The following is a 26,340-nucleotide window of genomic DNA, read 5'->3' on the forward strand; positions in this document are numbered from 1 at the left end:
GTTCCCTCCATGAGCCCCAAATTGACTCCTCCAAGTGCTGCACAACCCATCCCAGCAGCAGGGCAGCTCGCTTCTGCCTCATATTGAGATGGAAGGGCATAAAGGCAGCCCACAACCTGCCTGAAAAGTCAGCAGCAACACGGCCTCTCCACCAAGCCAGGTGGCTGTTGCATGTCCCCATGGAGAGAAAGGGGACAGAGGGAGCTAGGCCAGCTTCTCCCTCTTCCCTTGTGCTGTATCTTTTGAAAGAACACGTTCACAATGCAAGCAGCTCTCCCTCTGCATGTCTAATGCACCAGCACAGTGCAGCAGCAGCACCAGCCTCCCACAGGCCAGCTAATCTTTTGATAAAGGGGTTAAACACATGCTACGCACAAGGGACAGGTGAGTTACCACCAGGTGAAGGGGATAAGCTGGGTGGATGGGGAAAGCAGAGCAGCCTGGTCCCGACTTTCTTCCTCGGGGGCCTTGGAGGTGAATTGGGGATTTTCCATTTCATTAACTTTACAAGGGGTAATTCCCAGCATGCAGCATCATCTTTGCGAGCAGCCCCATCCTGGCTCTCTCCCCCCTTCACAAAGGCAGCAGTGCTAGACAGGAAGGCAATGCCCTATTAACATCCAGAGAAGGCAACAGGCAGGTGATAGTTGCCCACAGCAGAAACAAGCAGTGATTTTTGTTTTTTAAAGCAAAAAAATAAAAAAAAAAAATAAAAAACACAGAACGGATGTCAAAGCAGAAATGAATTTGAAAGCAGCTCCTGGCTCCCCCATGCAAAGAGGCAGTGAATGCATTGGTTTTGCTCCTCAGGAGAATAACCCAGCTGTTCCTCCTTGCTGCCCACCCTGGCAATCAGCGGTGTTTCCAGGCAAAGAGGCTCTGAGGCTTTAGGGGGTGGGGATCAAAGGGCTGTCCCCTAGGCTCAGAAATCAACTCAACTGCGCCGTGTTCATTAGAAACATGCACACACGCGGGCAGGAATTTATTAGTCAACAGACTTACCATCCCAAAACAAAACAAAAAAAATCCCCCTAGAGAGGGTTCGGCTCCCAGTTTTGCCTGCTCGCAATTGTACTGAATGTCTTACACGGATGGGAGCACACCACGCTCACGGCTGAGATGCCAGCCTCCCCCGTATAACGGGGCTGTGCCCCTTCCCCAGCCGCCCCCGAGACACGTCCAGCATCAGAGCAGCTGCAGCAGCTTCAGCGTGTGCGAGAGGGAGGCAGGCTCGGCGGACGCCAGGTACTGGCAGCAGAGCCAGTCCTCCAGTTCGACGCTCCGCTCCGTGTCCACGGCTCGCTCGGCAAACTTCATCATCAGCAGGGCGCGCTTCATGTCCACCCAGTTCTGCAGCACCTGGCAGAGGGCTTCCTCGTGGCTGAGGGGCTGCTCGGTGAGCTCCCGCCGGGGCCCCCACAGCAGGCACTGCAGCATCCGCTTGGCCTCGGTGATCCGCACGCGCTTGATGGGGTCTGCCTCCAGAAGGAGGTGGGCCAGCTGCTGGAGCCCCCGCGAGTAGATGGACAGGCTGGGCAGAGCAGGGAGGTCCTCGGGGCTGTACTCCTGCTCCTTGAGGTGCACCTTCTCCTCAAAGGGGTTGGGCTGGTGCAGCAGCTCGTAGATGAGGATGCCAGTCTGAAACTCATCGAACTTCTTGTACTGGGAAGCTGACACGATCTCCGGGGCCAGCCTGGCCTGACTCTTCTTCAGCTTGGAGTCTCCGGATCCCGGTTTCTGCTTGGCTTTCAAAAAGTTGCTGATGATCAGGCGGGGCAAGTGCTTGTCATCTTTGGCTTTCACGCAGCTCATGGGGGGCTTGCAGGGGACAAGCAGGAGGTTCTCCAGGCACAGGTCACGATGGATTATGCCATGCTCTTTGAGGTGCTCCAGCCCGTTGCAGAGCTGGAGGAGCAAGAAGCAAACCCGACGCTCGTACAGCTCGGGCTTGGCTTGGTGCAGCATCACCGAGTCCCTCACGAAGTCGGCAGTGGTCTGGCTCGGCACCTCCCGCGTGATGACCACCACGCAGTCGTGCTCGCTGGCAGCGCGGGAGGCACGGAGACCATCCCCGGGCACGCTCTTCTCCACATCCGAGGCCAGCAGCATGCTGGAGGGGACGGAGGCCACGAAATGCCCACAGTCCTGCTGGATGTTGAAGTGGACGGGCACCGCGGGGCTGCAGTATGAAGCGGCCACCTTGGACTCCTGGCTTTTACAGATCTGCAAGGAGAGACCAAAGAAAAAGTTTTATCCATCAGTGACAGAGACCAGGCGCAGACCAGAAGCTCAGAGGTAGTTCCTTAAGCTGGGATTTGAAGACATTAAGGTACTGGTAGAAGCAGGGGGCATATTAGTTCCTTTAGCACTTTAAACCATCTCTAGATTTTCTTGAACTCGCATGACTTTGTCTTCATTTTGTTCTGTGTTTTAGCATTATGGCTGCATTAAAGACGGCACAAACCCAAAACCAGGTTTCTTATAGGAGTATCCATTAGCTTGTGAGGCCTTCTGGCATTTCTTTTGTACGCTTCTGTTTTTTTCCCCCTTCTATTTAGGGATGTATTTATATCTCAACCACAGGAATCAACAACAGGCTGAAACTCAGCATAAAAGGCTTCAAACCCTGGAGCGTGCCACTGCCAGTCATGGTGTGCGTGCAAAATCGGACAAGAAATCAATTTTGCCTCCAAGCTAAAATAAATGCAATAATAGAGAGGAGCTGGAGAAACAGGCTGCTTTTGTACTCCGCTAGCAATGGTTTGGATCCAGGCATTTGCAGGTAATTCACTCAGATGAGATGATCGCGTAGAGATAGGACAATAGGGGCTTGAAGTGCCCCTTCTCTTCTAAAGGAAAATACCCTGCTGCTGCTTCATGCTTATTTAGGGGAAAGATAATCTCTGGAGAGTGGGGCAGACTACAGATTACCATACCAAGGAAAGAGGAGCCCCTGGAAGAATGAATGCAGCCAGATGGAGTCAGGGAGATCTTCCCCAGCCAGCCTTTCTTCCTGACTTCGGCTGCACCAGAGGCATCCTCCATGCAACAGGCTCCAAGTAGGAGCCTGGGGCTGGCTTAGTCGTGCACCTTTAAGCAGAGAAAGAAGCCAAGGAGCGGAGCATATCTTGGCTTAATTCCTCTAAAGCCATTTCATGTAAAACTGGCTTCTTCTAACTATTTTATACATATCCTTGTGTGCCTGTACACAGCCTAAACCCTGACTCTGGCTGCTCAGCTGGCCCCTTGGCTCAAGTCAGATCCTCTGCCCATCTTGAGTTATCCAAATCTATTTTAACTACCGGTCTGCGATTTCTTGCACGTCAGAAAATCTGTATCACATCCAGGAGGGGCAGTGAGAAGTCAGCCAACTGTAAAGTTTTGCAAGTGTTCTCTATTTCAGCTACCAAAAAAAGGTAGCACCCTGGAACATTGCAAGAGAGGTGTGAGTGCACGTACATAAACACGTGCATGACTTTATGCTGGTGCAGAGTACAGCCCTGTTGGGCTGCTTTGGGCTTTATCACGGTGCTCTGTGGAGTACCAAGGACACAGAATAAGCACACAGGGACTCAAGAGCAGCTCCGTTAAGAGACTGAAAATGTGGTGTTTCTGCTTTGGCCGTAATTCATCCACTACAGCAGTGGAGGCAGAGCCACTGAACCACACCCAGCATGGCTGGCAAGAGAAAAGGTCTGTGTGTGCCACCGGGAACCACATATTGAAAAGGAGCTGACCAGCTCTGAGGTTTCTGGAAGAAAATTTTGATGGACTTTGGCTTGTTATACCTAAAAAGTTGCTGCTCTGACTGCTGGACTAGAGGTATTGGGGCAAGCCCTGATTCAACTCCGGTTATTCAAAGCACCCCCCTGTTGGGTTGACTGCTTCCTTTAGAAAATCTTTTTTAAGGCTTTAAAGCTATCACTTAACTAAAACATCCCCTTGGGGGTTGTAATTGTGTAAAGGATTCAGCAGATCTTTTTTTTCCTTGCTTAATGCATCTCTGGCAGCGCTTGTTTGGGAATTATTTTAGTTTTTGAAAACAACATGAAGAGGAAGCAGCAGTGAACTTCTCCTAGGTTAAAGCCCAAACAGAAGTTAAAAGCCTCTGTATTCAAGTAGTAACATGGATCAAGAACCCCAAATCCACGGGATGTGCATGAAACAAGCTGCCTAAGCTTATTTATCCAGGTTTCGGAGAGCTGAAGCATCACACCCCACATTTCCATTTCAAACGTGGATTCTGTACACTTACAGGGATATATTTCAGAACCTGGCCTTACACACCATCTCTAGGTCAGCCTTTCATTATTTAATTGAGACCTGGAATACCTTAAAGCCCGTAGTTTCAACATCATACAGGTGCTCACATGGTTTCTGGGTCAGACCTTCCCCTTAGAAGGGGGGCAGTGGGGAAAAAGGCTGTCTTTTGAGCAGTTTTTAAGCAGTTTGGTTTGTCAGAGGTGAACTATGCTGTGTTTACAATACAGTATTAGCACAAAGCTTTTTAGAGAGAACCTGGTTGGGTTGTAGACCGGTCCCAGCTCCGCTGTGGGAAGCAAACTCTGCGGCTGCTTGGAGCTGGGGACGAGCCACATACCCGGGCTTGCTCTGGTCACAGGCTTACCTTCACAGCATAGGTGGTTGACGGGTCCTTGGAGCAGGTGGCACAGTAGTAGATGGCATCCCCCGAGTCGCAGCAGGGCTTGTTGCACGCCAGCTTGAAGAGCGACCAGTTGTTCTCGCTGAAGCGCAGCTCGTTCTTCTGCTCCCGCATGAAGCAGTCCTCGCACTTGGCGACCAGGCGGCGCAGGGACTCGGCGTAGAGGGCGCCCAGCTTGGCGTACACCCCCTCCTTGCTGTCGATGTTGCTCAGGAGGTTGTGGAGGTGGAGGCTGGAGCTCGACGACACCTGGCTGGAGACGCTGAGCTGCGAGGAGGAGAGGGACTGCAGGTTCCTGCTGGGCATGCAGGCCCCCGTGCTCTTGCTGGTAGCCGAGCCCCAGTAGCTGTTTCCTTTGGAGGCTTTCTCCAGGGATTCAGAAGAGGAGAAGGTGCCGGGGCCCCCCAGGCCGGCTGGGTGGATGAAGGGAGGCTCCTCCCGCAGGCAGAAGTTGCTCTCGGAGTGGCTGACGTTCAACCTGGGGCTGGCAGTGCCGGCTGCTCTGCCGGAAGATGTTTGGCTCCCAAAAAAGCCATCCGGGGAGGACACCGTTCTGCTCATCGTCTTCTTCTGGGGCAGAGGGGGTGGGCAGCTGGGGCCGGCAGAGGGAGCATCCTCACTGGAGGTGGGGAGGAAGGAGTCGGGGGGAAACACTTGGCTCTCAGCTGGAGGCGGCGAGTGGTTCGGCTCAGACGAGTGCCCTAGGGGACAGGGAGACACAACGGGGTTTGACTCGTCCATTGGTGGAGGCAGAGCTGCATGGAAGGGGTTAGCTCTCCTTAATCTGGTTTAACACAGCGGCTTCGCGAAGCAGGCTGCAGACAGCTCACTAGAGAAATGCTCCCTCCACCTGAGACTGCTTTCCTACGAACCTCACACACGGCAGTAAAAGCTGGCAGAGGGCAAATATTTAAGCCGTGACATCAGCCACGAGGAGGTAAGTAAGAAGGAAGCACTTGGAGGACACTCATTCAGCAGCAATCCCTCCAGCAAAGCCTCGGAGCTGCCACCCGCTGCCTGAGCAGCACAGCGTGATAAGAGTGACTCACGCAGCTCTGACTTCAGCCTGGCCACAGCTGCCCAAGAAGGATATTGAACCTGCCTCTGCCTCTCGTTGGGTAAGGGTCACCGGGTAAGGGCTGGGATTTGGCCAGCTCCACCCTACTGAAAAAAAAATCTGGCCTCCCTTCTGGCTGTCCCCCAGCTTAGGTTAGATCTCTCTGCCTTCCTGCCCCGGCTAGGCTGGAGACAGGCAGCACAGCTGCACGCCTCAGGAGAGGGGAAAAGCAGAAAAGGGTGATTTGACGTTGAAATAGACAGCAAGACTTTCAGGTCGGAGAGAAAAAAGTGGTGGGGATCTGAAGCAGCAATTAAAAGAAGTGATAATTACTGGGACAGCGATCCCTGGTAGCTGCTCGCTGCCTGTGATGACCACGGTGGGGGCAGGTCCACTACGTCTCAGCTACCAGAGCAGATGCCAGCTCATGCTGTCCTGCAGACAGGAGTCATGGAGCAGGGCATCTCCTGCCACTTCCAGTCCAAGGGGCTTTGGCAGAAGACGCAACCAAGAGAAATTCTTCAGCACGCAGCCCAAGACCAGCACCTCTGCCAGGACACGCAGCGGAGCCCCCATTTCAAGAGGATAAATTTATTTGGTGGAGGCTTAGGGAACAAACAGCAGCCCCAGAACCTTTGGCAACCAGTCCACAAACGTCAAATTGCTCTCACCTCTTTTTTACACCCCGATGGACTCTGCCCCAAGCACAGGGTAACAATTAAAACCTTTTCACAGCTTTCCTAACACTGCTCTGCACCTTCAGCATGGGGTTCCCCTGCATGAGATGGGATGGGGCTTATCCCAGCCCCCCGTATTTTCACATCTGACAGCACAGCCAATTAATCTGAGCTCACTTCACCCGGTGACTGACTGCGTAGCTGCTTGCTTACACCAGAACAAGAACTCACGTGTGGGTTATTCATTTTAAAGCTCAACCTTCCTGAGATGAGCTTAAACAGTTGCCTGTGCTAGTGGAAGCAAAGAACTCCTGTCGTTCCATATCATTTTTGACAGCAAATTGCTTTTGTGTCCAGCAAGTAAAGATCCAAAACATGTGAGTTTTTCTTCCCCACGTACAACTTCCTGGCAGAGCCTCGCTCTCAGACTCCAAAGTTAGCAGTGGAAAAATGGACTTTCCAGAGCTCTGGCTCTTAATTTTATTGCTGCACATTGTTGCTCTTGGAAAGACAGAACTTCCACTACACGAAGATTACTTCTGCAAAGGAAATACTTTCTGAGCTGCCGAACACGTTAGTGCATGTCTCAGTTACGCACTTATGAAGAAAGTGACTTCATAGTAAGTATTTTTTAATCTCAGTTAAACTAGTGCAGGCAGATTTTTTTTTTCCCCCTTCAAGAAACAACTGGGAAGACAAGGAGAGGGAGAGATCACCTTTAGCACAAAACCCCTTCTGGTACTCCTCAGATCTGTGGAGGATATTCCAGGAGAGCTTACTCGTGGCCTTGTGCAACAGGGGAAGCACAAGCAGGAATGAGCACAATTGCTTTCAGATAGAGGCTTCATCCAGACACGATGGATAAACAGATTTTGGCACTGGCCAAATGAAAGAGGGAAAAAAAATGATGGTCTGGCTCTCCCACATTCATCTTAAGTGCATCAAGAGGCAGAAGGGTGAGAGTAGACAGATGGAGGGTTGATGAGAGCCCTGTGACCCCTGCCCTGCAGATGCCGCCCCAGCAGTGGGATTCGGGATGGGGTAATCTCCTCCCCGGGTCTGCTGCTACCTCTCCGACACCCACTCGGCCACTTACTGCCATCGCTGCCGGTCTGCGTGTCTGAGCTGAGGCTGTCGGTGGATCCGGCCGTGAAGCTGACGTGGATGCTGCGGAAAGGCGGGCTGAGGCTCTCGGTGGAGCTATTGCTGCCCCTCTCCAGCTCAGCGTTATTCGGGTTCATTTTCAGAGCGCGCCTAGAGACAACGAAGCAGAAGGGTCAGGAGGCAGGCAGGAAAAGGTGCCACGCACGCAGCTGCGAGCGCAGATTAAAGTTGAGAGCAGCCTCAGCTTGGTTCCCACGTATTCATACGGACCCTGCAGTCTTACCAGGCATTAGCGTTTCATTGTCAATTTTTTCCTCCCCTTTCTCTGGGATTTGGAGGTCATATTCCACTGATACCAAGCAGGTCGTGGCCTTGCAAGGCACCACTTCCTCTGAGAAACCACGTGTGCTTGAGCAGAGAGAGCCACGGAGCCAACAGCGCCCAGCCCCAGCCCCAGCCTCCCCTTTCTAGCACATGTGTGATCTTGGACTGCATCCCATTTTGGCCACTGCCACCAGGAAGCGGTGACCCACGGATGTTTGCCTCCAGTAAAACTCCGTGGAAGGGAGCAGCATCACTCCTCCTAGTCTACAGGAGGAAAAGTTGGTGCTGGGCACCAGAACCCAACTCCTACACGGTGGAGGCACGAGTAGAAGCACAGTCCAGCAGCAGCAGCAGCTTTCTCCTCTGTGCACCACCCTAACAGCTGAAAAAAGAAGCTCCTCTTCAGAAAACAATCGTACATCAGACGCAGGACCCACCATGCAGCTTTTAGAGTAAGACCTGCTGTTCTCCACACAGCTTCCATCTACAATAAATAAATCCTTAAACCACAAGCTGCCCTTATGTACTGCCAGAGCCACAATATAAGTGATCAGTTGTAGGCAAGCAGGACTATTTGCTGAGATAATGAATTTTCCCCGTATTTTCTTCATTTTTTTTCCTCCCTGGAAAACAACAGGAGTTGTCGAAACCAGGCAGCACACCAGAGCACAAATACCCCTAGTTCTGGTACAGATCAAACTCTCCGTTGAGGTTATTTGCCACATTTTTAAATAAAGCTGCCAATCCACTGATAAAACTCAATGCATTGATGACTGAGAATGCAAAAAGGTTAGCGGAAGACTTGCAAAAAAGAAAAGAAAAGAAAAATAACTTCCACCAGCTATCTCGCTGGAAGGTATCCGGCATTTCCTAATCAGACGGCGGAGCGGCTGCAGAGAAAGACAAACAAAAGACATGCACAACTATTTTCTTGTGACACACTGCTCACGCATGCAGAATCCCTCCTCTTCCAAAATCCCCAGGCACAGCAGATGCCACGAGCGCTTTATTTTAAGATTAAGAAACGTTTCATCCTGCGTCCAGACAAAGCACTTACTCTGGTGTCCACACAACCACATGGAGAGCAGCATGTATGAGAAGCCCGGAAGAAACTTCTGCCAGACTTCCTCATTTGCCTGAGCAGGCTCATTCTAAAAATACTCGGGGGCTGATCAAAATAAGGGTCGGGGAAACCACCTCAGGTACAGCTCCGGCAGGGACGCTGCCCTTGGTCTTGCCCCGGTGATGAATTTTCCACGCGCACTTGGTCACCACAGCCAGCCTCCCGAGGAGGATTTACAAAACTTCAAGTGCACCACGCAAGACAGGTTTATTAAAAAAAAAAATTAAAAAAAAGAGCAAGTGAGAGACACTGTGGTTTTTAGCTCTGTTTTAGCTCTGTTATGATTAACGCTGTTGAAAACAGCCAACTGGAGTCTAGTCTTCTTTTTAAAAAAATAAAGCTACATATACTAAATAAAACTACATATATAGTTTTATATACATAAAAGCTATATAACCTTATCCCATAACCGACTTGCTCAGAAACTTAACTTTTAGTAACTTGGGGTGGAAAAAAAAACCGAAGGGGTGCACATCGATGCGTGTGCCCTGCCTGACTGGGTAAGGATCAAGGAAGTGTTTGAATCCAGAAGAAAAGCGAGAGATCTCAGGAGAGAGCGGGTCTCGATTTGCACAGATGAGAGGTTTCCTGACGCATCCCTCCCCCTCTCCAGACACACACACACATACACACGCGCGAACACACACAGAAGAAAAAGCTGGTGCATTTCTGTTTCCTCCCCATCACTTAAAACACGGATCCACGGAGCTGCCTTACCATTCCCACACTCGGGCAGAGCTGGGACTTTGCTCGGCAGGGTCCAAGGTCCACCCCGCGCAGCCCCACCTATTCCTCCAAGCAACCTGGGCACAACACGGCGCCTGCCAGCACCATCCTGCCGGCCGTGTTTGCTGAGCCCAGCGCTGCCGTGAAGTCATACGGACGGGGAGCACCGCTTCCTCCCCGCGCCGCTATGTAAAAAATGTAGTTCCTGAGCGGGTCGCACCAAAATAGAAAATTGCTCGCCGCTGTAATGACATCCTGCTCTTGTTTCAGATGCTGCAGCCAGGCCAGCTATTGCCTCCTGCGAGTATTTTTGCTCCAAATCTCCCTCCTTTCCTATAAGCTCCTCCTAGCCCAGACAGCGCCCAGATCAAAATACCCATCGCTTTCCCGAAGAATTACTGGAAATACTCGCTATGGCCAAACTGTCCCACTTCCAACAAAAATAAAATCCACTCCAAGAACTGAGCAACCAACCACTGCAACAGCCCGTGGGATCCTTACTTCTCCTCCGCTTGTAGCGTTCATTCACGCCATGCACAGCTGTACAGGTTCGCTGTCCTGCCCTTTCCTCCAAAGGATACTGGAAATAAAGAGCACAAACCCATTTTAAACCTGAAGAGATCACTGGGATTGTCCCCCGTTGCCTGCTTACACGTGTGGGCTCCACTCCCCTCAAAAAGAGGTCGCAGTGGGTAATTCCCCTCCATTTCCTCAGCACTTTAAATGTTAAGTGCTAACTTCAGGAACAGCAGCAGAGCCTCCACTGAGCATAAGCGCCTAAAGAGCGGGTCACAAAAGAGTCAGCTCTCAATCTAATAACCTAATAAGACCGGATTTCCAGCTCTCCTAATTATTCTGGTGGCTTTAAACACACTTGGCTTCTTCAACATCCTCCACATGACATCCTAGCGTATTTGGGCAACCCCTACAATTCACTATTCACCAGTCTTCCCATCCGAAACAATTCCATCTAGCTGGCTTTCCAAACGATTCCCACAGTCCTGCCTAAGACAAACCAGGGTGGAAAATGGAAGACTGTGGTCTTCTAAAAGAAAGAAAAAAAGGGTTTGGAGATCTGTAACATTGCCACGGGACACCAGATCGTTTGCAATGCTGCATCTCCTGCTAGGGCGGAGTAACGCTTTGTGTTTCTTTGTGTGCTGTGGTGATGGAAAGCACAGCAATGTCCTCATTTCTCCCTTAAGAAGACAGTTAAACCCATACTAACCTCACCTGGCCGTGGAAGAATTGGTTTCTCTGTGTACAGTGACCCACAAAGCAGAGCGCATTATTTCCAGATGCTTCCATGAACGGAGCAGAGTAGGAGCATCAAATCCCTCAAACATAGAGCAGTAGGAACTGCCAGGGGAAGGCGGTGCGAATGTGAACGGGACATCCCTTCCCAAAGTACAGCACTGGAACTAATGCACAGCAGAGAGAAAAGCCAGACATGCATGGGCATAATTATTATACAAGGGGAAGCATTGTGGCACCATATGTTTGTCTATCATGAAACAGGAATCATTTTATTTTCCTCCTCTCTCCACTGCTGCAGGTGGGCATTAGCAAGCAGGTAGAGCAGATCTGTGGTGCCAGGGAGCTGTTTTTATACCTCTGTGTCTGGTTTAGGCAAACCAAGCAATCTAAAAAAGCTAAGCATCCTCTGCCCCATTAATACCAGCATCCCATCTGAAACCTTTATGTGGTCAGGTCATCCGAATGCTTTAATCTGTGTAGCTAATAAAGGTCTTCTCATCCCTTTTACACTAAAGGTAAAATGCCCAGAGAAAAAAAAATCAATGGCATGGTCATATAAGCCATACTCTTGGGGGTGACTCAACCCATACTTTTTACAGGTTTTTTTGTTTGTTTGTTTGTTTGTTTTGTTTTGTTTTTTGACTTATCAGGAAACTGATTCTTTAAAACTGCCACAGGCTGCCCAGAAAGCTTATGGATGGCCCATCCCTGGAGGTGTTCAAGGCCAGGCTGGATGAGGCCCTGGGCAACCTGATGTAGTGGGTGGCATCCGTGCCCATGGCAGGGAGGTTGAACTGGATGATCTATGAGGTCCCTTCCAACCCGAGCCACTCTGTGATTCTGTGATCTTCCCCAGAGTAAATTCATATGGAGAGCAGAACTAATGATAGCTGAGTCAACAATGATATCACTGAATGCTCCAATGTGGTGAAGAAGACAAATCTGATTTCCAACCCCATACTTTTTACGTGGCAAGATAGGAAACACAAAGAACAGAGATTGTTTCTTTCAAAATGGGAGCCAGTCTCTCCCAAAAGACTTGCCCGATATGTCACAACCTGCAGAAGTGATCCACTGGCAGAAGCAACATGAGAAATCCCTGATTAGTTTCAGACAAAAAACACTCAGGGAGAATCCAAAAGGCCTATTAGCTCCCTGTCCTGGAGTGGGATGCTCTCTCCTGCATGAGCCATACTAGCACTTTGCTTTATGTACTTTTTAAAATTTTTAAAATAGACTCTAGAGTTTGTAGTGTTTTTGTTGTTGTTGTGTTTTGTTTGTTTGTTTTTATATATATATAATAATAAGTCTGGCTTGTTCAAAGCAACTCCCTACTGTCATTCACAGTCAGACCACAGAGGAAAGGAAAGCGTCAAATCTGGGGACCTGTATGACTTCCAATTGCATTTTGTACTGCCACAGGAGCACCACGTAGCCAGCTTGCTTCTGTTCACCGGAGTTCACATCCATACCAAGATCCAGAAGGAAACAGGTGCCTCAGGAAGGGTACTAGAAAGACACCTACAGAGCTGCCTTTTGAAGGTGGCATTAATTGTGACAAAACCAGCTCAAGAGCTAATGCAAAACAGCAGCACCATTTCCTTTGCTTCAGGGGCACGTGGCATACATGAACAGTTAAGGCTGACACGCTGGAAGGAACCCGAGCATCACTTAACCTCACCCGCTGCATAACAAAGGCATAAATTTCAGCAAGGATTCCCTTTTTGTGCCAAATAACTGAAGGCTGTGCTAGACTGTTTCTCACCAAAGAGCATCTAAATCATCACTGTACATATAAGTCCTGGGGATCCTAGATTCCCGGGTTAGCCCTTTCCACACCCAACTACCCTCCCAGCTTTTGGATGAAGACCAGTCGCCCTTTTCCTTTTCCAGTCTCTTTCCTCTTGTAATTTGACTCATTTTCTATTCCATTTCAGACCAAGAAAGCATTAAATATCTGTAATCTTTCACACAAGCAGGAAAAAGAACCATACAGAGAATGAGAGAGATGAAACAGATCTGGATCTATTATTTGCCGTTTTGGATGCCCACTTTGGATGCCCACTCCCCAAAAGCACTCCTTCAGCCATCCTAGGAGATAGCTTACAGCAAAACCAGAGTTTCCTCAGTGCCTGGCAGGAATTTACCCTGTAATTTTTTTTCCCCTTTTAATTGTTAGAGCAAGGACGAACAACAAAAAAAATGTATGAACAATGCCCAGGCGTAGGGGAGGATGAACGTGCCTCAGAGTCACCCCTGTGTGGAGGATCTCTGCCCTCCTCCAGGCACGTGGCTGCAGCCCAGGAGCACCAGAGATGTTCCCCCAGCACCAGGCAAGTCACACCAGGAGAAGAAGCTGCCAGCGATGACTGCCCAAGGTAACACAACCCCGCTGTGGTGGTTTCAAGCAGTGTTGCACGTAGCCATCCCTCCCGCTGCCACGTACAGGTAACAACACCCCGGTTCCTGTGTGAACACGCTCAGAGGAAAACACGAGCACCCTCCGAGCAAACAAACAAAGCGAGCAGCTCGTGAAAGCCGCCATCTGATCGAGTTGCTCCCAGAGGGAGGGCTGTGCTCTCAGCAAGGCACCCCGAGGCCCAGCCGCAGGCAGCACGGTGCCGAGGAGGCAGCTACACACAGAGCAAAGCCTCGCCTGCGGCCACGGAGGGTAAGGGTAGATGCCAGCACCTACCTCAGCCACCTGGCACTGTTACAGCTCCAGACTTTCAGCAGGTGACTGCACATTTCCTAAAGAATCACTCCTGAACAGCTCTGCTGAGCCCTCGCAACAACACCCACACGTGGCAGACGCGACCCCGAGCCGGGTGCTGATACAAGACACCAAGCAGCAGCAGCCACGAAATAAAGTTCTCAGGGTCAGGACTGAAGCACATCTCAGTGTCATCTCTGATTGTGAAGGCAATAAAGCTCGTCTGTGTGCTCGCCTGTGGGCTCTTTCTTTCCTCTGACTTCAGCAGGGATCACGTGGCATCGCAGCAGAAAGCCCAGCACTAAGGGCTGAAGGCTCTTTTTCATCTGCTTCCTTCCCTTGAGAAATCTGATTTGCTCATCGTTTGGTCAATTTAAAACACTTTAAAGTATTTTGTTTAAAGGAGCTTTAAAACAAGGTAAAAGTTCCCTGCATTAGCCGGCCCTAAGAAGTTGAAATTTTGGTGTAAGAATAAAGCAGAGCATAAATTAATCCATTAATTAAGGAAGCACCAACCCAAACACCATCTCAGACTGGTGAGCGCTGATGACCACACACAAGCCTGACCATGGGCCCCAAGAGCAACTTCTCCAGACACCCATCCCTTCCCTCAACTTCTAGATCAAAAAGCCGAAGCCAAATCTGCCATGTAATGCACGGTTCCAGGTAACAAAACCAAAGTGTGCAAGAAAGCAAATGCAGGACACCTGCAGGACACGAAGTGTCCCTCCCCGCTGTGATCAGGCAGCCTAACCCATGAGCTGCACAGGAGGGAAATCAATTGCTTTCACTCCTTTGGGCAGATTTTGGTTGTGTCTTTTTTTGTTTGTTTTTTTTTTTTGTTTGTTTGTTTGTTTGTTTTTGTTTGGTTTTTTTGTTTGTTTTTGTTTTTAGTTTTTTTTTTTGTTTGTTTGTTTTGTTTTTTGTTTTGTTTTGTTTTTTCCTTTTCTGATACACAGCCAACTGCAGTCGCTGCATACACAGAAATTATTGGAAGATTAAGTTATTAATTGTTTAGCAGAGCTTCTTCCTTTCCAGACAGACAGCAGTCCTGCATTTGTTTTGTAGGCACTGCTGTCACCCTGCCTGCAGACCTGAATCCCAGGAGAGCTGCAGTGAAGGAAAGGCTGCCTGAAGCAAGCACATGTTCGACAAGCTCCAGTTACTTGCTTGCAGGCAAGCAGCCCTCCCTGGGAAGCTACAGCTTCAAGCGTCAGCCTTTAAAGCAAGAAGACGTTAGGGGCAAACAGAAAATTAGGATTTCAGAGGCCCTTGCTATGAGAACCAAGGGGGGAAGCTGCCCAGTTCCACATACCAAAGGACCTTGTAACCCGTTGGTTTTGATCCCAAAAACCTTGCTGGCCAGTCAACCCCCGCAGCAAACACGTCACGACCACAAATGTGTAACAGTCATGCACACGCTCACAAGGCTGAATACCTGGACTGCTTCTTTGGTGGCGGCGGTGGTGGTGCAAACTCCGTGCCATTGCTCTTCTCCTTAGGGAATTCAAAGGACGACGACTTGCTGATCCCAGGCTGGCTCTCCACCATCGGGCAGTCATCCACGGGGTCAGCGTCGGCTCTTCCAACCTCAGCTCCCACTGCCCACGGGTGGGTTGAGAGCGCCTGCTCCTCCTCCTCTACCTCCTCCTCCTCCTCCTCTATCCGGCACTGCTTGGCCCACGTTGGGGTGTAGTGCTTCTGCCTCCTGTCGTAGGACAAACCTGCCAGGCCTCTGCCTGACTCCTCCACGGAAGCTCCGTTAACGTGAGCGCACAGAGAAGGGGACACCCCAAAGCCCCCCGTGTCCGCACAGCTCCTCGGCAGCGGGTGGGCTCCAGCTCCGTCGTGGTTGTTGCCGTCACTGAGCCTTGCCAGGGGGGAGCTGGCTGGGAGCACGCAGCTCCCCTCGCTGCCCTGCTGGCTGTTTTTGGACATCTTGGGAGGGATGGCCGGGCTCTCTGTAACCGAGCTCTTGGGAGGAGCTGCGAAGTGAAGCCTCAGTCCATTGTCACTTCCCGATGCCTGAAACACCTCTCCGGGCTCAACAGCGGGCGGCGAGGTCCCAAAATCAGGGTGGGAAGCGGAGCTGACGCAGGGCCACTGAACTCCCACAGCGGAGTCGGGGCTGCTGAGGAAGATGGTCTTGTGGTCGTCCTCCGTGTGCGCGGTCATGACGGTGATCTTGGCCGCCACCTGGGTGGCGGGGTCCTGGTACTCCTTCTCTGTGCCCCACGCCCAGCCACCATCCCTCCACGTGCCGTCCGCCTGCTCCGTGCCAGGGCTGTGGGCTGGTTTCTCCACGTTCGCAGCTCCGCTGAGGCCCTTCAGCTGGGCTTTCTTCCTCTTGGTGCTCTCGGCATAGATCGGGTCGCCGCGGGAGCACTGCGGCTCCACCAACGCCTGCTGGGGACCGCTCGTGCCTCCGGTGGCATCTGTGTCCCCGCAGCGAGGGGCGTCCTCCTTATCCTGGCACAACGCGCAGGCAGCGGCCGCCTCGGCGCGGAGGGACGACTTTTTCCTCTCTGAAGACGGGGCAGAGGGGTCGCCCTGCTCTTTGGAGATGCAGAAGGCCACGCTGGCAGCCCTGCGCTCCTCCTCGCTGAACTTCACCGCCCTGCCGCTCGGCCTGGCCGCCTCGGGAGCATCCCGCTGCCTCCAGCCGCGGGGCGCCGGGCCCTCCTTCTCGCACCAGGCCCCCTTCCCCTCGGCACAGCGCGGGGCAGGGCCCTCCCTGCGGCAGTCCGTGATCGAGCAGTACTCACCCCCTTCACCCTCGAAGCTGGAAGAGACGCGAGCACGGTCGCCCTCTGAGGGAAGCGCTGCCCCTTCCCTCCCGTGGGATGAAGGGTTTCTGGCAGAGCTGCCGACTCCTCTGTCCCCCAGGGCGGGCGGGTTCGGGCAGAGGGGCTGATGCTGATGCAGCAGGGCCAGCTTATCTTTGGCTCTGCTCTCCTGCTTGCCCACCTCCCCCAGGAGCACCAGGCTGTGGATGGAGACGTTCCTCTCCACGCGCCCCTCCAGGCTGCGCAGGCCCACCATGGAGTAGCTGGGAGAGCAGCAGGACAGGCACTCGCCCGGCGAGCCGTGCAGGAAGGGCTTCCTCACGCCACCGTTGCCAAAATTGTCCCGACAGAGCCGCTGCGCATCGCCTGACTTCAGCAGAAGGTGCTTGCCGGAAACCATCCCCCAGCTGACCTGCAGGGGACGAAAAACGAGCACACCGTCAGCACGTGCAAAATGAAAGAGAAAGCAAAAGAGATAAACAGATGCATAGGAAAATCCTCCGGCATGTGCAGCCTTTTTCTGCTCTGTGCTCACCCTGCCAATAAGCCTTTTCTGCTCCTTCTTCTTCCTGGACCATTCGCAGCCCTCGCATTACCAACAATGGCAATGCAATGAAATGAGGCATTCCCCTTTCTCTTTGCATGGGTTCCCTGCCAGCAACACGTCCAACCTGTCATCCTGTCTGTGAGTCACCGTGCAATTACGGATTCAGAGAGAGAAGGAATCTTTGTGCTTCCCTCTGCTGTTTTTGTTTCGCTGCACGCTGCTGCTCCTGACTGGCAGACTCCAAAGCATCGACAGGGACTATCGTTAGCAGGTCATCCCCTGATAGCAGTATTGCTTCCCAGAAGGGAGGGATTTTTGCTAAATTGCCCTTCCACCTCAAAGGACTGGCAGCCTCAACTCAGCTCCCATAGACTTCGTTTTGCAGAGTGGAAACCTGACAGAAAAATACACGGTAAACTGAAGGAGTAGCGTTGTGATGGGTAGCCAGGTACTACAGCAGCCCCTCTTTTCTTGACGTGCTAGGCGTTGGTAGATATTCACAGGGTGAATAGGAGACCACACTTATACTGCCTGAGAGCAGAAGGAGATCCTGGGGCAGCAGGGACAGTCCTCACGCCCCCTTTTTGCCAAGGCAGAAGCAGAGGTACCAGCTGCAGCCCGAAGAGCTGGGATGTTGCAAACCCCACTCCCACAGCACAAAATTCAGCCTGGGGCAAGATCCACGTGCGCAGATCAAACCACACCAGTAACGGCAGCCTGCAACGTTTCATTCAGCTTTAGCCAAAAACGCGTTGGGAAGCCAAGATCGGCTTAAAAGCCTGAGTCAGGAACAGAAGGAGAAGCAATGGGAAGGAAACCGTTTTAACAGATATTCCAAGAGCTCCTGAGAGGAGGCAAGTAACGGGAAATCACGCTTGGACTGGATTAATCATTACCTGTGACAGATCTGCATTCATATTCACATCCGCCCACGTGTCAGAAACATCTGAGTTTATCATCGTTGGTTTCACAGCAATCGTTGGCTTTGAGACAGGAGTATTCACGCCTTCGTCTTCCAACGCTGGGCTCTCAGCCTTGGTCCTAACTCCATTCGGGAGCACACCACAGGCTCCCACGTCGGGGGGTGTCTGCAGTCGATGGGAACTCTTGGGGCTGAAGCAGTTTTTGCAGGAGCCGGGCTTCCAAACGTGTTCCACAAAGTCACTGCACGCAGACATCTTCAAATCCTTGCGGCTCAGCCCGAGAGCCTCCCGTGTCGCCTGCACTGTTCTCTGCTGTTCATCTTGCATTGGCTGTTTCCAGAGCCGCTCTTGAAGATCACCTGGTAACCTGGAGAAGCACAAACCGTACAATTAGTTTTGTTATCCACAAAAAAAATGGGAAGATCTTTAACAGGACAGGTGATAATTACGCTCATTCTGCCTTCATCACAAAGGCTCGTTGTTTACAGGGCTTTTTTTCACGGCTCAGCTAGAGCCCACACAATCACATTAAAAGCCCCAACTTCTAAGCATAACTCGGTAATAGAGAAGACATCAAACAAGCAGCATTCCTATGTGATTTCATTGCCTGTTTAACAAGCATGTAGAACCAGCCTCGTGCGAGGCTTGTATCGAGGGTAAAGGAGAGAGGCCTTGGAATAGCTGTTTGCATCCCTGCAGAGCAAAGCTGGGCAGTAAAAAATATATATATTTTCCAAAGTGGCTTGGAGATACAGGCACCAGACTTGGTGACTGTGTAGCCAAAGGGACCAGCAGCAGCTTTCCTTCTCCCGGAGACACCGCCGTGATCACTGCAGTCGTACACAAAGGCACCTCTCCCACCCACCGCCACGGAGAAAGGCAGGCAGCAAGTCTGGGGCTGGCACTGATTTGAGCAAGTGCCTGGCAGAAAAGCTCTTATCTGCTTTGCCAGGAGCCACAAATAACAGTGTCAGCTCGCTGAAGTGATTCATTGTTTGCAAGGGGAGAAGAGCTTTGCTCTTGGATTACTAACACACAAGGATGCCTTCCCATCTTCCTTCCCCAGGAGGAAATGCCCCAGGACCAAGACATTCCTGCATTCCTGTGCCCTCCCTCCCCGCACAGCCAGATCTGATTGCACTCAGCCGGTAGCTATCTGCAGCTAACAACTTTGGAGATACTTCAGACAATGACTCCCACAAAGCGCAGGGGATTAGGGAAGAGCAGATCAGAAAGTGCAACAAGGGGAGGAAAACTGCAGCCAGCTGCTACAGGTGACCCTGCGCACGACTCCCCTGTATCGTTCTGCAGAGCCATATAACCCATTTCTTCCCCATATAACCAATTTCAGGTCACCACAAAGGCAAAGTTAAAGGGGTGGAAGCTTGTAGGAGCTTGAGTGGGACCAAGTAAACGGGGGAAGAGCCACTGACCTGCAAGCATCAGACACCAGCTTTGGGAAGGGAGGCTTCGATCACATGAGGCATCAGTACCTGCAGACTGGCAGGCCGATAAATTAGGAACTGTTTTATGACAGAGCAGCAAGAAGAGCAACAGCAGTGGGATTCATAAATAAGATAAAAGGATGCCTCGCTATTTCAGAGAAGAGACTCTTTTAGACAGTTTTTTCCATGGATTTTCAGACTCCAAATTCACCAAAGGAGAGCAAATCACTCTCGGACATACCCCAACACCCCCAAGATGAACAATATTTGCAAGAAAATCATCTTCAAAGATACTACAGTGCTCCTGCTTTGTTTTCCTTCAGATTTAGCACACAGCATCCAGCCCTTAACCGAGCAGGGCACTGCCAGCGGGTTTGGGCTGGTCGCTGAGCCGGGGGGATGATCCAAATGGCCCGATATTAGTTTTATCAACCTGACTGGGGGGAAAAAAAAAATGAAAATGTGGAAATGCAGGGATGCTTAATGCCACGGGGAAAATTGGGAAGACAGCCACGCCAACAATGCCCAAAGTTTACCAAGCGTCCTGATGAGAGCCAGCAATACATAAATAAATAAATAAATAAAATAAAAATATATATCCAAGGGAAGAAAGGAGGGGCAGGAGCCAGAAAAAACTCTCCTCGCTGCTGGCTGAATGGCTGGCGCTGCCAGGCGCCCTTCTCAGCCCGTAGCCCCCCCTGCGCAGGGGGAGCAGCAGGCGCATCCCCCCGGCCAAACCCCCCCGGGGGGCTGCGGAAACTTCCCCGGGGCTCCCCCCGGGAGCTGGCAGCGGAGGGCTCCGGCTCGCCCCCCCGACCCCCTCCCGGCCCCGGCGGGGTCTCTCCCAGCCCGGCTTTGTCCCGGGGGGCTCCGCCCGGAGCTTCCCCCCCCCAGCCCCGGCACCGCCCGCTCCCGGCCCCACGGCTCTCACCGGCCTCCCGTGGATGCTGGGGGGGGCGCACCGGGCTCGGCTCCCTGCTGCCGCCCGGCTCCGGCTCCGGTGGCCACCGGGCGAGTGGCGAGCGCGGCCCCGCGTGGGCAGGGGGCAGCGGGAGCCCCGCCTCGGACCGCCCACGGGGCCGCCCCCACGGGGCCGCGCCCCCGGCACGGAGCGCCCCGGGCACCCACGCGTGGCACCGGCGCGCACCCCCCGTGCGCGCACCTGCGGGTGGATCCCCGGGGCCGAAATGGGGCCGGTGTCCTCGGGAGATCCTAAATTCCTGCCGGCTCGGGGAGGGTGGGGTCACGGAGAGGGAGGTGGGGGAGGTTTGGGTCCCCGTAGGGTTTGGGGTGTGCTTCAGGGGGGGTGGGAAATGGAGAGGTGTGCCCCCAGCCGCTCGCTGGGCTGGGTGGTTTTGAGAGTCTGGTTCAGCTGAAGCTGGGGGAGGGAAAGAAAAAGAAAGAGGAAAAAAAAAAAAAAAAAAGAGAGAGAGAGAGAAAAGAAAAGGAAAAAAAATTAAAAAAAAAAAAAAAGAAAATGAAAAAAAAAAAAGGAAAAAAATAAAAGAAAAGGAAAAACAAATTAAAAAAAAGGAAAAAGAAAAAAATAAAAAGAAAGAAGAGGAAAAAAGAGGGAGAAATAAAAGAAAAAGGGAACAAAAGGAAAAAAGAGGGAAAAAAGAAAAAACAAACAAAAGGAAACAAGAAAAAAAAAGAAGAAAGAGGGAAAAAAAAAAAAAGAAGAGGAAGAAAAAAAAAAAGAAAAAAGAGGGGAAAAAAAAAAAAAAAGCTTAAAAATTATAATAAAAAAAAAAGGAAGTTCTTGTCTCTGTTCAGGGCCTGAACTCAGGTCCTTGCTAAAGCCACCTCTTGTTTAGTACAACAAAGGATCCCAAGTGACATGCATTTTGGGACAAAATAGCAGAATAAAAATGTAAACCGTCTTCCAACCAGAAATCCAAGTCCCTGAATAGAAAAACTGAAGCAGGAGATATGCACAGCACTCATCATGGGAAATAATTACCCTCCCAGGAGCCGATCAGCCCAGTGAATCCTTCCACTTCGGGGGATTTTGGCAGTGCCACAGGTTGCAAACCTTTCTGTTCACAGACACCCCGGCTGGCCAGGCCTGCTCTTTGCTTCTGCTCTCAGCCCTTACTCTGATCAGGTATTAAAATAGCCAGGAAAACCCACAATAAGCAGAAAGGCAGAAAAACACAGGGCTCCTCTGCTTCATTTGCCTTAACATTGCTGTAAAGAAATCCACCTAGCACACCTCCTGCTTGTCCTTAACCACTCGTTTGTTCACAATCTGCTGTGCTGTTTGCACGCAGCATCCCAGGGCACCCCATCAAATGGGTAAATTAGCTCTCCAAAACGCATTAATCACGACAAACCTCTAGCACAGCAATGTGCTGGGGGGGAAATCAGCTATGAAAATCAGCTGCACCGCTGTGGCCAGACACCTGGGGACACCTGGGGACACGGGTGCTTTGACCTCGCAGCCTTGCCCATGAGCCCCTCCTGCCAAGACGGCTGGGTTGAGATGTCCCAGTGCTGCCAGGAGCTGGAAAACAGTGTATCCTCAAAGATTCCCCCCAAAAAAATTTGTTCTTCAAGGTCTGAGATCAAGAACGGCAGCTTTTTGGGTGGCTGCAAACTCCCAGAGCTCCTCCAATAGAGTGTTCATCATTGTTCGTTTAGGTATTTTACCAATGGCCAAGAAAACTCGCAATAAAAAGGCCCTCTCAAGTGGAAATCAGTATACAAAGCCTGCTGAGATGTGACCGTGTGTCCTGGCCAGCCATATTTCTTCCAGCGTATTGTTTCCAGCGCGCTGCGTCAGCAGCGAGGCCTGGAGAAACCCTGAGGGCACAGGAGAGGCTTCAGGCCCATAGGGTCTGCAGGCACGACCCCCGAGAAGAGGAGAACAAAAAAAAAAAAAAAAGTATAAATTGATAGAGAGTTTCCCTGTGGTCAGAATGAAATGAAATGAAATGAAATGAAATCTCTCATAGCCAGCAAAACCAGCTTGTGTCCACAGTGCTTTTTCCTCCAGGGGACTTAAAAAACAACAGTGCCCCTGACGTGCTGGGGCTTCCACCTGGCCACCAGGTTTGACGTGCCCACCCTGGACACTGCCTCTCTGCGTACCCCAAGCCTTCTCCTGCTTCCAACGCTGGTTGCTTTGCCATGCCCCTGGCTGCTCAGCTGGTCGCCTTCTTTCCTGCATGTGGGCTTTTTTTAGTTTTTTTTGGAAGCCCATGTGAACATCTCTTCCCTAAAGGCAGCTGCCCGTCTCCCTTCCTCCCCCTCTGCCCCACCACAGCGGAGGGCCACGAATCAGCATGCCCATCAGCAACAGGCACCGCGCCGCTTCTCCGTGGCGAAGGGCAACAGTGGCTGCTAAGAAATCGGGGATAATAGCCCCTTTGAGGGATGCTCGCTTCGTGCTTTTCGGGACACAGCCTCGGTGGTGGGACCGGGCAGGGGGAGGGGGCGCGGAGGCATATGACAGCGCTGATAACAAGCGGGCTTTGTGCGCTGCGCCCAGCGACATCCACAGCTGTTCTAGCCCCTCTCCTGCCTCTACAAAAGCTCAAGAGAATGAGTGTAAATCAGATAAGATTTTAGTGATTCGGTCCCTGCTTGCCAAAAGCGAAGCTGTGCCGTAGCATCTTCTCCTCCCAGCCGTGCAGCAGTCCCCTGGGAGGAGAGCCTGCCTCGGGTCCTGCTCCGGCTGCTGCTTTGGCTCCTGGAAAGGGGATGCCCTCGGGCTGGTCCCTTCGGTTCGGATTCCCTCTCCTCCTGTCCCTGGGGAACACTGGCAGCCCACGTTGACATATGAAGACCAGGACTTGGCCACCGTGGCAGCCAGGGGAGCAGAGCACGCACTGCCTGTCCGGCGTTAACCCCACGGGCCCTTGGCACCACTTTGCCCATCATCACTGGATGGCTGCGGGCTGCTCACAGGGCAATTGACGCTCCACCTGCAAATAACCAAGCTGCCAGCAGTTTGTGCCCCCCATCCCACCCACAGCAGCCACTGGGCAGCAGTGGGAACACTTGCCTTTGCCCTGACCCCGGACCCAGCTAAAACCTGCTTTCCTGCCCGTATCGGGGAGAGGGAAGGACGAACCCCAGCAGGGAGCGAGAGCATACGTGCACGCAGGTGCAGAAAGCTGGCAGCCAAACAAAGGGAGATCGTGGGAGCAGATAGGGGCGCGTGCAGGCTGCGGAGCTCGTCAGCAGGACTGCAAGCGAGACCAAAGACAAGTGGAAGGGGAGCGGGAAGGAGCCAGGTTCTCATCGACGGCGAGGAGCTGAGATGTGCCAGTGATAGGATCCCACTGCTTTGCTTAAAATCGGGAACCTACAGTGGGGCTTTAGGTGTCCTGGATGCTCTTTTCTTGGCCAGCTGTGAGAAGTGGGGGCTCACCAGGCAGCTGGGGCACCCCGCAGGACAGAGCTGCCCGGCCGCCCTAGGAAGGACCTGCCAAGCATCCCCAGCCTCAGCTGGCTCCTCAGCTCCAAAAGCTATCCTCGTGTCTCTCGTCGGCTTTCTGGGGGCAGTTCAAAGACACACAGCCCCTCGTGCAGCGGGGAGCTGCCGCCGGCCTCGCCAGAGACAGGCCTCTGCTTGCAGAGCCGGTGAACCGGTTCCAGGGGCGCGAGCTGCATGGGCAAGCTCTCCCACGCACAGAGGGGTTTTGCATAGCCGAAGTGCAGAGCACAGGCTTCTTTTTTTCACTCCTCTGAAGGCAGGAGTCAGTTCAAGGAAAGGGTGATGAGCTTCAGACAAAGCAACTGGTGCAGGAACCACGGAGCCCCAGACTTGCTGGAGAGAACAGCTCTGGCAGAGCCAGCTGAAGGCCCTTGACCTGTGCCAGGTGAACACTGTCAAGCACCTAACCAGATGCAAGCCAGGGCAACAAACCCCCCAGACTCTTCCAAATTCTCCTCACAAAGCAGCCTCCGAGCTGCTGAGCAGCGCTGCTGGGGGCAGCACCCGCCACCCTGTCTCGTTTCGGTGCAGCCCCTTGGCCGATGCTCTGGGCACACTCAGAAAACATAGCTGGGTCTGGAAAAGTCACTGCCACGGGAAGAGCAGACTGCTGATTTTTGCCTCTCTCCCTTGCTGCTCGGTGGCTTTCAGTATTTACGGGAACCAGGGAGCATTTGCTCCTTGCACGCCTTCCAATGGAGCGTGGGAAAAGCTCTCACCCAAAGCAAAAAAAAAGAAGAAAAAAAAAAAAAAAAAGCAAAAACAAAACCATGGGAATTTGCTTTCAAGTCTATTCTTCTTGTTCTCTTTCTCTCCAAGTGAAAAGCCCTGAGCTGGCTTTTTTCTTTGCAAGGCAAGTTTTCTGGCCAAGGCAAACCGGCGTTTGTCTCTCGCGCTGTCAGCAGGGTGACAGGCGTCGATACCGGCTGGGGGGCATCGCTGCAGCGAACCGAGTGGGACAGAGGGAGAGGTGGCAGGGGTCACAGTGCCCATATGCACCTTTGCTTCCTTTTAAGTCAGAAAAATGGCACGTTTTAGCTTCAGTATAAAGAAATAAACACTTGGTTTGGGGAGCAGCAAAAGGGGGACCGCAGCCCGTGGTAAAACACCTCTGTGTGCCCGGACAGGAGAGGGAGGAAGGCCCTGTGTGCCCAGGGCTGGAGGCAGATCCCACACTGCGACCTGCGGGCAGCCCAGCACGATGATTTTCCCTGGGTGAAACTGCCCCCCGCCAGGACTGCCTTAGGTGAGCAGCTGCGGCGGCCAGACCCGGAGCCGGCGGAGGTGTTTGCTTTCTCCGTCTTCCCCCCACGCCCTCTTTTTAATTGTGTGCGCGTCAAGAAAAGACTTGCAGAGGGTTGCAGGCTCCCGAACGGAGGCAGGCGTTGAGCTCACCACCCGAAACTGCCTCTCCAGAGGCAGCCAGCACCCACCTCCCTTGGTTCCCACGTCCTTTTCCCAGCCAGGAGCATCCCCCCCGGAGCAGCCCCTCATGCCCTGCTCGCCCCGCAGCGGCTGCACCCCTCGCTGTTCACCAGCACAGGGAACATCAGCACGGAGCTGCCGTTCAGGGCCTCTCGCACACACCAAAGCATCCCCGTGCATTAATAATCCCTTTCAAAAAAATAGAAAAAAAATAAAATAAAAAAATCCTTTCTCGCACACGTTCTCCCTCTCTCAGCCTCAGATGCTTTTCAGGGGGAACCGTGTTTCATCTGAGGTGTGCAAGCAGCGTGGTGAAATTTTAATGCGGCCTGAACGTGACGCGAGGCCGCCCGAGCGCCTTTCAAGCAGCCTGCCTGTCTCCGGCAGCCTCTTTGAAGGCGAGAGCGCTTCGGCGCTGCGCGAAGAGCTTCAAAGAGAATATTTGGGACAGATTTTGACACGACTCGGGGAAGGCAGCAAGCCTCCAAGCAGCGTTTCCCCCCAGGGATGAGCGCGGCCTGGTCCCAGTGGGCTGTATGGGAGGCACTGGGAGGACTGGGGCTGGACAGGGCTGGAGCCACGGGGGGCAGCACCCATGGGGCACCCACTGAGCTGCCCTTCTGTGCACACCCCCATGGGGAAAGGTGTCCTGGACCTCTGGCTGCATCGCAGGCCACACCAGGGGTGCACCCCCAGCTATGATTTAAGGGGCTGGAAAGCAGGGGAGAGGTCCCTGCACCCAGAGTGGCTGTGTTGGTAGGAGAAGTATGAAAATCAGGCAAAACACGGGCGTTAGCCCAAACAGAAAGAGATGCTGATAGCACCCAAGGACTCCTCTATGTCCAGGACAGGTAAACAAAAGGGAGATGAAAAAAACAACAGTGTACAAGAAAGTAGTGCTAGGATATGAATGAGCAGGATGAGGTAGCATGGGCAGAGGGGGGGAAACTTCAAGAAGGGCTTTGGAAGCCCCCGTGAGCTCAGCTGACAGAAGGCCCTCATCCATTTTGCTGCTGGAGGTGCAGGCAGCAGCCCTCTGTGCCTTGTGCCACTAAAAAATGAAGGGTAAAGCCCTTTGAAAGGAGGGTAGAGCAGGTAAGGCCCCTAGGGGTACTGCAGCAGTTTG

At 52.4% G+C, this 26,340-nt stretch overlaps 1 protein-coding gene across 1 annotated transcript; it reads right to left on the bottom strand.

Moving 5' to 3' along the window:
- Positions 1-1,185: 1,185 nt before the first annotated feature.
- Positions 1,186-18,227, bottom strand: PRAG1 (PEAK1 related, kinase-activating pseudokinase 1; the record flags this gene model as incomplete). The annotated part of the gene is made up of 5 exons (XM_084286384.1): positions 1,186-2,223; positions 4,628-5,364; positions 7,494-7,651; positions 15,083-16,842; positions 17,874-18,227. The coding sequence occupies 5 exons, from the start codon at positions 18,225-18,227 to the stop codon at positions 1,186-1,188; spliced, it is 4,047 nt and encodes a 1,348-aa protein (XP_084142510.1).
- Positions 18,228-26,340: the final 8,113 nt, after the last annotated feature.

This window comes from Netta rufina (genome assembly GCF_964035555.1).
Source record: "Netta rufina genome assembly, chromosome: 4".
NCBI classification, from domain to species: domain Eukaryota; kingdom Metazoa; phylum Chordata; class Aves; order Anseriformes; family Anatidae; genus Netta; species Netta rufina.